At 36.0% G+C, this 14,170-nt stretch overlaps 1 protein-coding gene and 1 long non-coding RNA gene across 2 annotated transcripts in view; one reads left to right on the forward strand and one right to left on the reverse strand.

The window, feature by feature from the left end:
- Positions 1–13,010, reverse strand: part of LOC127173718 (uncharacterized) — a 34,662-nt gene extending 21,652 nt beyond the window's left edge. The window contains exons 1-2 of the long non-coding RNA XR_007828793.1: positions 12,694–13,010; positions 8,527–8,597 (exon numbers count right to left, since the gene is read on the reverse strand). This is a non-coding gene — a long non-coding RNA (uncharacterized LOC127173718). The remainder of the gene's footprint in view (positions 1–8,526; positions 8,598–12,693) is intronic.
- Positions 4,889–8,242, forward strand: adrb1 (adrenoceptor beta 1). Its single transcript, XM_051123641.1, has one exon. The coding sequence runs from the start codon at positions 4,933–4,935 to the stop codon at positions 6,163–6,165; it is 1,233 nt and encodes a 410-aa protein (XP_050979598.1). The 5' UTR covers positions 4,889–4,932; the 3' UTR covers positions 6,166–8,242.
- Positions 13,011–14,170: the final 1,160 nt, after the last annotated feature.

Consider the following 14,170-nt stretch of genomic DNA (forward strand, 5'->3'; position numbering starts at 1 on the left):
TGTCTTACCATATTTTTATGTATTATCTTAATTATGAAAACACTGGTTTGTAGTGCAAACAGTTTTACTGTTTACCGTTGTTATTCCTTTCAGTATTTCCCTATAGCGGCTAATGAACTTTAAGTTACACTCTTACTTCTGCATTGAAGAATAAGGTGGATACATTTCAAAAGGGTTTTTTCTCATCTAAAGGAGCTTCTGGACAATGAAAAGGTTCCATGGATGTTAAAGGTTCTTCTTGGAGCCATAGTTGCAAATAAAGAACCACTGTTTTTAATAAGTATACTTTCAGTATACTCTCACATTAGGGTTAGTTGAAATACCTTATCATTAAAAATTTCACAAGCTGCTGGGTTAATAGCAATTTAAATGCTTTTAAATGCTATTAAATGGACATTTGTCAATAATGCACCTCAAAATGAACACAGTGAACTTTCAGCTGCAGTCCTGTTTATGTTTGCATATGTGAAGCTTATATGAACAACATGTTTTCAAAGGTTAACAGCCAAGGCTGAGATCAGAGTGTGCTGTTTGTCAGATAATGACCCTTTGAACCTTCTTTCCATTAGGAAGAGGGGAAGACAGATGCTGTGTTTGATCTGTGATATTTGCCAGGAGTGTAAACGTTTGGAATGTATGAAACATATGGAGTGTGAAGCATATAGACTGACAGACAGATGTGGCGTGTCCGGGCTCCCTCAAGAGATTACGAATGTCTGGAACAAGTATGTCAATCAAAATTCATAGTTTAGAAGATGTATAATACATAATGAAATCTTTTAGTTTTTGCTTCTTAAGCACTGTATTACTTATTCATTTCTCCTCAAAGCCACAACAGATGTCCTTCTGAAGGTCAGAAAATGAAAGGCTATTATTTGAGGCAGGTGTTTGTGTAAACATGTGAGGAACTTAACATCAAAACTGTATTTAATATTATCCAGTATTAATATTCTGAAGACATCTGCCGTGACTTGAAAACTGTGCTCTGTGGATTTTAATAAAACGGAAACCGAACATGAAACTAAAGATAATTAGACTGCTGTGAATAGAAAAATGAAAAGTTACCTGGGTTTCGCTTACATAATTGTCACAGTACTTTACATAAGACTGTGGTTTTAATCCTTTCATTTTGATAATACTGAGAAGAATGTTCATTTTCCATGCCGTATTTAGCACTTGGCTTGCATGGGTTGATTTAAATTCAGAATATGTTTTCTTCTTTATGCTGCACTGTGGTTATGGCTTAAGAATCGCCAAAGCAGAAAGCCATTGTGATTAAATTGGTATAAACTTTTAGTTTGTTGCTCAAATCCTCACTTGCTCTATATCTATGTGACTATAAGAAGAACAGATAGGAGAGAGAAAGATTTATAGAACATTCTCATTATGTCTCAACCTACTTAACAGTTGGTTGGAAGTTGGAAGTTGTCACTTTGAATCAGTCTGAGGAATCCTTCCGGCGTATCTTTCATTAAATTAATAAATCCAGCCACTGAATCAACATAGTATGACTCAGTTACTGAACTGCAAGCTGCAAGTCAAAGCATCGTTATTTAAATATAGGTATTTTAATTTCTGCACTTTACAATAATGTCTTTGTTCAGGGTTTTACTCATTTTTAGTCTACCCAGTTACTTTTCGATAAAACACCTTAATGATTGATGAAGTCGTGCTTAAAGAAGTCCACTTCCAAAACAAAGATTCACATATAATGTACTCACCCCCCTTGTCATCCAAGATGTTCATGTCTTTCTTTCTTCAGTCGTAAAGAAATTATGTTTTTTGAGGAAAACAATTCTGCATTTTTCTCAATATAATGGACTGATATGGTGCACTGATTTTGAGCTTCCAAAATGCAGTTTAAATGTGCCTTCAAACGATCCTAAATGCAGTTGTAAAAGATCCCAGCCAAGAAAGAAGGGTCTTATCTAGCATAACGATCAGTTATTTTCATAAAAATAATACCATTTATATACCTATTAATATCAAATGCTCATCTTGTCTTACTCTGCCTGGACTGTTTTTTTTCCGGTTCATGACAGTTCTCCCATCTCATGTTCTCCCTCAACTTCAAAATCGTCCTATATTGCTGTTTTACCATTTTTGTTAAGGGTGTTTGACCCTCTTTGCATGCTCAATTTGCAAAGACTTGGTCGATACTTCTACAGCGATGTAGGATGATTTTGAAATGATTTTTGAAGTTGAGGGAGAAAATACGGTCAGAGTTTTTCGACATACTGTCTTGAGTCAGAATACACAGAGTTCAGGGAGAGAAAGGCAAGATGAGTGTTTGAGATTAAAAAGTATTTAAATTGTATTTTTTTAATAAAAATAACTGATCTTTTCGCTAGATAAGACCCTTCTTCCTCGGATGGGATTATCTACAACCGCATTTGGGATCGTTTGAAGCTGCATTTAAACTGCATTTTGGAAGTTCAAAACCGGGGCACCATAGCAGTCCATTATATGGAGAAAATGCAAAAATGTTTTCCTCAAAAAACAATTTCTTTACAACTGAAAAAAGAAAGACATGAACAAGATGACAAGGGGGTGAGTACATTATATGTGAATCTTTGTTTTGGAAGTGAGCTTGTCTTTTAAATGTGGATTATTGTAATGTTTTTAATCAGCTGTTTGGTCTCTCATTCTGACGGCACCCATTCACTGCAGAGGATCCATTGGTGAGTGATGTAATGCTAAATTTCTACAAATCTGTTCCAATGAATGAACTAATTCATCTATGTTGGACGGTCTGAGGATGAGTACATCTTCAACAAATTTTCATTATTGGGTGAACTATTTCTTAAACTAACAATGAAAGATACATCTGTTACAGCATTTTTTTTTATTTTTGTTTACATTAGTTAATAAAAATATGACTATTCACTGTTAGTTTTTCCTCTAAAGAGTTTCTGGTAGGATTCCACCAGCATGAAATCATTTGGGCACACCAATTTTAGAATAACCACATTGCTCTTTTTCATGGCCCTCATGCCTTTTCGTATGACTTAATCTCTTCCCGTTCTAATTTCAGTCTAAATCATCCATCATTATCCAGTCATCATCATTAAACTGCATTACCCACAATTCCAAGCGCTCCAATGTGTGCATGTCACAGTTTGCATTGGTACCTGAATATGACTTTTTATGCTACAGATTACATAACTCCCCTTATAGACGCTATTTGCTCTGCATCCTGCACCAGCGCCTGTAGCCATGCAACATGAGTGGACTTCCTTTCACTGGCTTAGAAAGAGTGAGATCATTCCGTTCGCAAAAGTCCCAGGACTTTATCTGATGGATCAAACAATGACAAAAAAGGGCCCTACGTTATTACATGTTGCCGCAGTCAATATCAAATATCCCTGTATTTTTGGTACTGCAAATACCAGTTGGCTTTTTTTAAAAGAATCAAGGATAAAAAAGGTCAGAGAGCTGTTCTACAATGTTGGAATGTAAATAAGAACGAGAGAGAAATTCTGTAGCGGCAGCATTAGTCTAATGTGCCTGTCTGTGTCCCGGCTATAAGGAGGTGCAATTATGATCTTATCTACAGTAACAGCTTCCTACTGCTAGAAAAACACCTCTTGCCCGGGCTGATTCATTTTCATAAGGAAAGTAAGTGGCCCACTGTTGGCTCTTTTTATAGCTTGGCTGGTGGTGATTTGTCCAGGAAAGTGCCGGGGCACTATTATGGAACAACTGAATCGAGCATTGTGGAGTTTGCAAACATGCACCTTATCTGTCCAGGGGCCCTGTAATTGCTTTGTGCTGTCAGGCAGTGTTGTTACATATTATTTTCCAGATGTTTAAGAAGTCTTCACTGACGTTTACATGAGTTTACACACTTAAAAATAAAGGTTTCAGAATGGGGTTTTGCAGTGATGACATAGAGCAATTTTTGGTTCCCCAAAGAACCATTTTTTAAGAAGATTAAAAATCTAAAATTAAAATGATAAAAAAAAAACTAAAGAATTTGCAGCTATGTCTGTCCCAGCCACACATAGGAACTCCTAAAGTGATTAGTGATATGTAAAAAAAAAAAATAATTTGTTTAACTGTAAGCAACCTTACCCTATACCATAAAAAATTGTTTTACTGTGAAGCACTGCATAAAGATTTTTAAATGTAAAATGTATAAATTACAAAGTAAAGAATTATTAATAGAGGTTAGAAGCAATTCATTAAAAAATGTTTATTATATAATTTTTATTTGTTCAAGTTCTAAATATAATATATAATAAATATAAATATAATAAATAAATGTTCATTTATTTAACATATTAATAAATGTTAATTTCCAACTTATTTTCGGTTCATTTTCGGCAAGAAATACACTACCAGTCGAGAAGATTTTTTATGTAAAATTAAAGAATAAATTACACTTTAAAATATATTCAAATAGTTAAAGCTATTTTAAATAGTAAAAATATTTCTGTTTTGCTGTACTTTGGATCAAATAAACGTAGGCTTGGTGAGCAGAACAGACTTTAAAAATCATTAAAAATCCTACTGTTCAAAAACTTTTAACTGGTAGTACTTTTAAGCAATTTAAATTTAAATAAAACTACCCAGAAGGCTGGGTTTTTACATTAACATTTTTAAATCCTTGAACTTCCTTGAACTTGTTTATTCCCCAGTTTAAAAGGTGAAAAACATGTGCTCTCAAACTATATGACCCCTCTGTAACAGGTGTGGTTTGCTATCAGTCCTAAAATTACTATGCGTAAAAGCGCAGCGTAATGTCCGCACTTTGGGTTGGACCGAGAAGTTTTTGCGCGGCACTTTGGGTTTATCAGATAGTGAAAGACTTACAATTTAGAAAAGCATCGCCATTGGCTGTGCAGCCGTGTGACGTCACCATTGTATTCGTCGCTCTGCTCGTTCTTTCAGTGAGCGCGTCTGGGCGCTGGGCTGGAGAGCAGAGCGCGGATGGAAGCGCGCCACACAGGACCTGAAGTTCTGAATGAACGCGCTTCAATTCTCCGCACCATGGGAGACGGTTTACCGTCCGTAAACTACAGCAATGACTCTAAACGCGCCACGGTGGATCTTAACTTATCAGAGCAGTGGCTCGTATGCATGGGAATCATCATGGGTCTGATAGTGTTCATCATTGTAGTGGGAAATATACTGGTTATAGTCGCCATAGCGCGGAATCAGAGGCTCCAGACGCTCACCAATGTTTTCATCGTGTCTCTGGCGTGCGCAGACCTCATCATGGGGTTACTGGTAGTGCCATTTGGTGCAGCCTTGGAGGTCAGAGGAGCCTGGATGTATGGATCGTTCTTCTGTGAATTCTGGATATCTGTTGATGTACTTTGCGTCACGGCGAGCATCGAGACCCTGTGCGTAATTGCAATAGACAGGTATATCGCCATCATCTCTCCGTTTCGCTATCAAAGTCTTTTAACAAAAGCACGAGCCAAGGTTGTGGTTTGTGGAGTGTGGGCTATATCAGCTCTGGTGTCATTTCCACCCATCCTAATGCACTGGTCCCGGGACAGCGAGGAGACAGCGTGCTATGACAATCCCGAGTGCTGTGACTTCATCACCAACCGCGCATATGCCATCTCCTCTTCTATTATATCGTTTTACATCCCTTTAACAGTCATGATATTCGTTTATGCCAGAGTGTACAGAGAAGCCAAACAACAGATGAACAAAATCAACAAATGTGAAGGAAGGTTCTACAACAATCACGGTACTAATTGCAAACCTAACCGAAAACGAACCACCAAGATCCTGGCTTTAAAAGAGCAGAAGGCGTTGAAAACGTTGGGAATAATCATGGGAACGTTCACTCTCTGCTGGCTGCCCTTCTTCATCGTTAACGTGGTGCGGGTGTTTTGCGCACAAGTGGTGGATAAGGAACTCTTCGTGTTTTTGAACTGGCTGGGGTACGTGAACTCCGCCTTCAACCCCATCATATACTGTCGGAGTCCCGACTTCAGGAAAGCCTTCAAGAGGCTGTTGTGTTGTCCGAGGCAAGCGGACCGCAGGCTGCACGTAAGTTCGTGCGATCTGTCGCGCTGCACCGGGGGCTTTGGGAACTCAATGGAGCAGAGCATGCTTGGGACGTGGTCGGACTGTAACGGCGCGGACAGCAGCGACTGCAGTCTGGAGAGGAACGGCAGGATCTCCCATTCAGAGTCTCAGCTGTAAAAGTGTGACTTATTTAATCAATATTACACGAGCTGGAGTGCCGTTTGTTTCTCATATCAGGTAATTACGACCACGTTGAAAGTGTGATAGGCTATTGCTTATTCGATTAACAATGAATATGAGATGAACTACGTTTCAGAGAAAAAATGGCCAGTCCTACATTTCTTCTTCGTCAACGAAAACAGTTTCAGAAAAAAAATCTAAGTATTATTTTTTATTATCGCCAAGCAACGCACAAACTAAATATATGGGTGGAGCGGAGCGACATAGGTTCCCCTTTCCCCACCCATTACGCGTGTAATCACTCCGCTCCAGCTCCACTCCGGTTTCGCACCGAGCGATCGTGCATCCAGAAAAAACGCGCACTCGCTTCCACTTCAACATGCTGAGCCATGAACACGAGTAAGCGAAGTGACACAAACAGTGAATGGTCCAAGTGCCATTATTAATTCAGCACTTTTGTATCCACCTTTTTCTTTAAGAACTTCCAGTTTATTATTTTCATGAGAAAATTAACAGCGTGCTGTAAACAGTAAAAATGTTTGCTTTACAAACCAGTGTGCTCATAATTAAGATAACAGATTAAAATAATACAGTAAACCCCACCAGTCTGCAGTGTCAAGCAGCAAAACCAGCAGTTTGTACAGCTAAAAATAGCTAGAGGTGGATGAGACGGAAGTCACACCCATACAATTTAGAAATGGCCGCGGTCGAGGCCGCGGCCGCTCTCACGGTTAGAAAAAGGTGGATAAAATAGATAACTCGACAACCGAAATTTTGCAATGTTGAAACAAAAAACCATAATGAACCCATTTAAATCCAGTTTTTTTTTCCAGCTAAATTAGCATATATATTTAGAGAACGCATTGAAGCAAAATACTAAATGAAATGAAACCGTGTTTTTTTTGCCTGACACTATTGTAACCAATGAGAATCTAGTCAAATCACTGTTAGTCAGTAAAACCAATAAGTTAAAATCAAGCAGCATCATTTAATATTTTTACTATTCAGTAATTGCGCAGAAAAAGGTTATTCTAAGCTACATGCCTATATTTCTTCATTTAATGTAACAATATGCGTTAAAACATACAATTTTGATTCAGTCAAGCGAATCAGTTATTCAAAATGTGATTACTGATGTATACTGTGATATAATTCATATGAAACACTATTCTAAAAAAATACATTCATAATTTTATTTATCATATACGTAAATGAGCAAACTGGAATTAACAGCTCTGATCATGTGACTGTTTAAACCAGCTGTTTAAAAATTAGGTCATCACATTAAATTAAAACAGTCTGAACCATATTGTTGAGGATGGTTTATAAAATACACACATACACAAAAAATAAAAGCTTTTTAGGTAATCTCATAAGCAAATGCTAGCCACAAATGTTAATGTGGGATTAAACGGGTTCAAACATTTTACAGTGGTTGATTTGTATAAACTGATTTTTTTTTTTTTTGAAATACAAACCATTCAGTATTTAGCAGTAATAAATGGCAGTTTGGACTGACTGAAGCAGTCTTCATTCTTTATTCAGTTTTCATCGTTCATAGCAATGTTTTCAGGCTTTCAGCCTTTACATTGCAGAATGTTTTATTCTTGAATGTGCGATATTAAATCTTGTTTTACCTCATACCTGTATAATGTGCAAATTGTACAAGGAGGAATTTGTTTATATTAAACAAAGTGTTAAAATGTACAGTATTTATTTGATGCATTGTACAGCATATACAAAAAAGCGTGGCAATGTGATAATGTTAAATATGACTTGTGATTTGCACCTTATTTGTGTCAAATGTGAGCTGCCCTTGGGGCAATGAGCTTCGTGCATTTTCCATTCATTTCGAATTTCTACCAGTTTGATATGTTACTAGATTGATTTATCTGTAAATGAGATGCACAGACATATTTTTGGGCAGGTTTTGTTATGAATATATTGTCTCCAACTTCACATTTTTACAGAAATAATTTATGTACCAGTGCCTCATGTGAAGTATTGTATAAGATTCATCATGTTGACGTCAAGTTGGCTAGCGTGCAATAAAACGTGATATTGTGAAAAGGCACATTGCTTTTGTAATTACTTTAGAATTTGTCATGAAGATCATAGCCATCTGTTGGCATTTCAGTATGTTGTTTGTTTTTTGATACGTATTTACCGAAATGAGGAATCAATTTAATGTCAGCAGATCTTTAACTGTTTTATCTAGTTGAGATTTACATCTCAATATGTGAATTACTTTTATCTGCAGTTGATTGAAAGTAAAAAAAAAAAACAGTCCTTTTCAACATGGCTAATGTCTACCAAGGGCCTCCCATTAGAGCTTGCCTTAAATATTTATGTACTGACCTCATTTAGTTTGATCTGATTGCTGCACTTGCATCACTGTTGGGCTTTCCACCATTTCAGACAGCATTGGACTGTAAAAATAACAGAACACGGCGTCATTTCACATGTGCAAACTAACAGTGTTGAGGTGCAGGGTGTGTGTCCTTTGTTTCTTAAGATTCACATCACAGTGTGAACACAAAGTGTTAGGAAATTCTCCTAATGGTATAATTTTCCGCATCATTGGTGTGTTAGCAAAAGCTTTAGGAAAATATGGAAATTCAAATTTTCTGCAGTTCAGTTTTCCTTGTGCCTTCAATGAATCAATTGCATGCAAGAAAAAAAGCAATATAGGGGTATTTGTTTAAAGTGAAATCCAGCTCAAAGCATTTTACAGCTTAGCACATCACAGTTAGCACTGATGGACAAAAAGACGCAATTATGCGGTAAATTATTCAAATATAGTCTGTTGGTTAGTGTGATTTCTACTGGTCTGTGCTGGTGTTAGCAACTGGTAAAGTGCCAATGTTCGGTTTCATATTTGTGACCCTGGACCACAAAACCAGTCATAAGGGTCAGTTTTTTAAAACTGAAATTTGTACGTTATCCAAGAGCTGAACAATTTATGTATGGTTTGTTAGGATAGGACAATATTTAGCCAAGATAAATCTGGAATCTGAGGGTGCATAAAAATCAAAATATTGAGAAAATAACCTTTAAAGATGTCCACATTAAGTTTTCAGCAATGCATATTACTAATCAAAAATAAAGTTTTGATATATCCACAGTTGGCAATTTGCAAAATATCTTCATGGAACATAATATCCTAATGATTTTTGGCATGAAAGAAAAATTGATCATTTTGATCCACACATTGTTACTGTTGGCTATTGCTATTGGTTTGGTGATCCAGGGTCACATTTCATTACATATTATATGATTGATATACACTGGCAGCCAAAAGAAATCTTATCTGTTCATTAAGGCTGCATTTATTTGCATAGTAAAACTGTAAAATATTATTACAAATTAAAATAGCTGTTTTGTAATTTAATATATTTTAAAACCTATTTTTTTTTCCTGTATTGCAAAGCTGAATTTTTAGCATCAATTATTGCAGTCTTTAGTGTCACATGATCCTTCAGAAATCCTTCTAATATGCTGATATGCATGGAAAAATCATCATTATCAATGTTGAAAGCAGCTGTGCTGCTTCTCATTTTTTTCTGGAAACCATGATACTTTTTTTCAGGATTTTATGATGAATAGAAAGTTTAAAAACAATGTTTATTTGACATTGAAAATGATAATTTCTGTTTTCTTGTGAATGCTATGGCCCCAAACTTGTAATATATCACAGTTTCCACAAAAGTATTAAGCAGTAGAATTGTTTTCAACATTGATTATAAAACGAAGTGTTACTTGAGCATCAAAATGACATGACAGGAATAAATTACATTCTAATCACATTTCACTTTTCCTTCATTTTAAAAAAGATCTTTGTTTAATGAATAACACAAAGTTTCAAGCCTTATTTTGTTGTTTGTCATTTTATTTCTTCTAGAACAATCAGACATAACCAAATGTCAAATGTCTTCTGCTTTGAGAGAAAAACAAGCTTTTAGGGAATAAATTTCATTTGAACTCACAGTTGTGTGCTATTAATTACAAGAGGCTGGATGCTTTAAAATGCATTACTGCTCTGAGCTGTCCCGAGAGCCCTCTCGCATTTAAATCTGCCTCAGGGTCGCTGAATGCAATATGTCCGCATCGCTTCAGCTAATGAACCTTATTTAAATGTGATTACCTGTGCTAATACAACAGAGCAGCGTTTCACAACAACAACACTGCCCACATCATGAATACGCTCCTGGCTGCATGTCACCTTGTTATTAGTAACCGTTTGCTTGGCAGGAATTTGTATCCGGACAGACGTGACAGATGAGGGCCCTTGTGTTGAAACAAATGGCGCACATGTGATTGGGCTTTGGGTTCTTTATCAGCATTGAATCTGCTTCATTAATCAGAAAGCGTATTCTTAGTTTATCATTCTCTGATGACTCTTTACGTAATGGCCCAATGTGGGCCTGCTTTTTATTGCTTGGAGGCTCAAATGCTGCTGTGCTCAAATCAGGAGAATTGCACTGAAACGCACATTGACCTAAGTAGAAAAGATTAGCTCACTGTGGTCTGTGAATGGTACATTTGCTTACTTCAAAAACGCTGTCTATTATTAGCAGTTGGTGGGCAAGTTCAAAAAGTGTTTTGAGCTTTGACTGGCATTACACATCTTTGGTTCAGTTAAGGGTCACTTGGTCTGGAGCGGCAACGATCTTTAAACACGTTGTTTTATGTCAGCCAATGGCTGCCAAGAGCACATCGTGGAGATAAAACGCTCTCTTGTTTTTCCCTCTCAAGTTAGCCAACACGGTTAATACTACGTAATTGCCTTATGAGGTGTTGAGAGAACAGCATTCACTTATATATACCTGTGCACGCCTGGCTGCCTTCCATTCATTCCAGTGTCGTAGTTTCCATTCAACACCTTTACTGAAGGGCGCTTTCGGATCACTATATCCGTGCTCACACTTAGTGTACTGTGAAGTGTGTGATGAAAACTATGATAATCCTTTTCATGAGCCAACATGAGGTTTATGACATTAAACAGTGTTAATCTCAGTGTTAATCTCATCAAGTAAACTACAGGAAGTTTCGTCACCACAATGAAGAAAATGCACGTCCTGACAACAATTGAAGGACTTAAATCGTTTCATAAAAACTAAATAAATAAAACAAAACCGCAAGGAAACCTACATAATAGAATAAACGTGAATGAACACCGGAATCCTGTAAAACCACTGGAGAGATAAATAACTCAAATAACTCAAATACATACTACACAACAGGTAACGCTACAATTAAGTACTTACATTTAAAAAAAAAAAAAAAAAAAAAAAAGCATAGGTGAATTTGTTTACATGCCACGTGACCTAAATCACGTTGTGAATAGCATTCAGTAACAAAGCACCGCATAATAATAATAAAACATTGTTAGTGTTCTCATTAAAATATCATTTCAGTTAATACATGTAAAGATATGTTAAATGTTTGAATTTTAATTTCGCATTATTTTCTGCTTGTAAACAAAACGTAATTTTCGTTCAAATTTGATGCAATTTAAAATGACCTGGCATGAGGGATATGTTACAAGATATTTTGTATGGCACAAAATATGTTTCGTGCTTTTTTAATGATCAATAAGATGAAGGCATTTTATTAGAAAAATTATACTTTCCAAAAAATAAGAATCTGAATCTGATGTTTATGTGCAAAAATGCCACCAAAATGAACAAAAATGACCCATAAATTCAAGACAAAGGCAAAAATGTCCTTAAACAACGTATTACGGTTTTCGCGATTAAAATTATATGTGAAAATGAATGAAAAGTGTCAATTCGCAGAATTAGGCTATATTTACATTGGCTCACACTGTATCAGAATGCTTTTACGTGCTGTTTTGTGCAGGTTATATATATATAACCCTGCACAAAATATAACCAATCAAACGCATTTCTGTTGAATTTAGGAATTAGGCATTGGCCAATCATAAGCACTTAGATTAGTCAGCTCTGAAAACACGCCAATCAGAGGCGTGTAGATTGGTCAGCGCCGCAAACACCTGAGCTGTTGTAAATAAAAGATTAATTTCGTAGCGTCAGTGATTATAATAGGAGTTTTTGGATAAATTGTGGTAGACTTGGCTAATGTCATGGACCCATGTTTGTCTGTAAAGCCAGAATGTGACGTGCCCAAAACGACACAAAAACATTTTATATTGTTTTTTTTTATTTTGATATTAATAATCATCATTACAATATAAACAACAATCTACGAAATTATGATTGTCATAATATCGCAGCCCTATGAGCTCCTGCTTTTTACATGTATAATTTAGATACAAATTTAAACAGTCATTGGCACCTTTTTTAAATTGGCATATTGGTTAAAGTAACTGGGTAAATTTAAGTATTTGAGATTAAATACAACATAGTATGGTTTTATAATAACAAGATGAAAAATGCCCCTGGAAATCAATTCCGTGGGCAAATATTGCCCCTTAATGTAAAAGTTCATTTCTGACCTTGTTTATGTAGATTTATGTTTGCAAAATGTGGGTAGACAACTCACAAATGTTCCTGTTGCTCACGACAAGACCTTGCAGATAGTCGAAAGCACTGAACAAGGCTCATGAATTCTCTGGGGGTCTCCAAGGTTGATATGAGTGTCGAAGCACGTTATCTCGAAAAGCTAAAAATAGGCACTGATCTGAGTTTACGCAATGGCTCTTTGCCATGTACAGAATGTTTTAACCTGCCATCTCTCAACACCTCCAGCAGACTCTGAAATGCCACACAGGTGAGATGAATTTAAAGCAAGCAGGGTGCAAGTGTCCAATGAGTATAAAATACAGAGGAGTAGAGAAGTTTTGAAAGTCGAAGCTGTTTGCAAAATGATACTGCTGTACATGTAGGAGGTTTCTTCAGATGGCAAAAACTTGTGCACATTTCACATGTAGACAGAGCTTTTGTTTGATAAACACATTCAGCCATTTATGTAAATACATCTATTATTAGTGCAGAACGAAGCTAACAGGAAATGCACCACCTAAATTACTTTTCAAAAGTGAGGCCCCAGTACTCAATGTCCTATGGCAGCTTGCCTAAAAATATCAGTTGCTTGAAATGCAATATGCATTCGAAGAAAAAAAAAAAAGTGTATATTATTATTTTTGCTACCAGTCTTGTAATAAAATTCAGAGAGCTTTTCTTTTATTTGACCTGCCCAATATGAGCACACTGTGTGGGTTTCTTTTTTTCTGTTTCTGTGTGTTTTGTGCAAAAGAGGATTGAAAAGTCAAGGCCCAGTACACAGAAACTGTTGGTTTTAGACATCAGCTGCTACTGTTACATAATGTTACCTACAGCAACGCAGGTGAAATTGGTCGGGGAAGACACGTGGTTTGTGCACTCACACACCCAATGAGTGACCACTGACCCATAAGTCACCTTGTAAGTCATTAAAAATGGGCAGCAGCTTTGACAGGGCTGCAGACAGAAGGGAAATGCAGGACTGAATGGAGTAATAAAATGCAACTAACCATTTAATTGTGAATAGTTACGGAGGCAAAAATAAACAGGGTTTTATTTTATTAGAGAGGAGAAGACAACCCTCGTATATCATTCACTGTTGTTATACATGAAACCAGAATTTTGCTTTATTTATATATAGATTTTATAAAAACATCTATAAATGATATAAAACACACACACACACACACACACACACACATATGTATATATATTTATATATATATATATATAAATATATATACAAATGGCAATATATATATATATATATATATATATACAAATTAAAATATATAAGTAATATAAAAGTGTATATATATATGTATAAATATATTATTAGGGCGAGTAACTGGTCGGCTATTCTGATGATTAATCGAGTAATCAGATAATTACAATACATTTTAGGCAGTAAAAATAGAACAGCAGACTTTAAAATAATTTAAAGCGCATATATTAAACCTGCATCACATATATTTATTTAATTTAATCTTAGCGTTTGTGAATTCACAATAGCATTA

The sequence above is a fragment of the Labeo rohita genome, chromosome 12 (assembly GCF_022985175.1).
Source record: "Labeo rohita strain BAU-BD-2019 chromosome 12, IGBB_LRoh.1.0, whole genome shotgun sequence".
NCBI classification, from domain to species: Eukaryota; Metazoa; Chordata; class Actinopteri; order Cypriniformes; family Cyprinidae; genus Labeo; species Labeo rohita.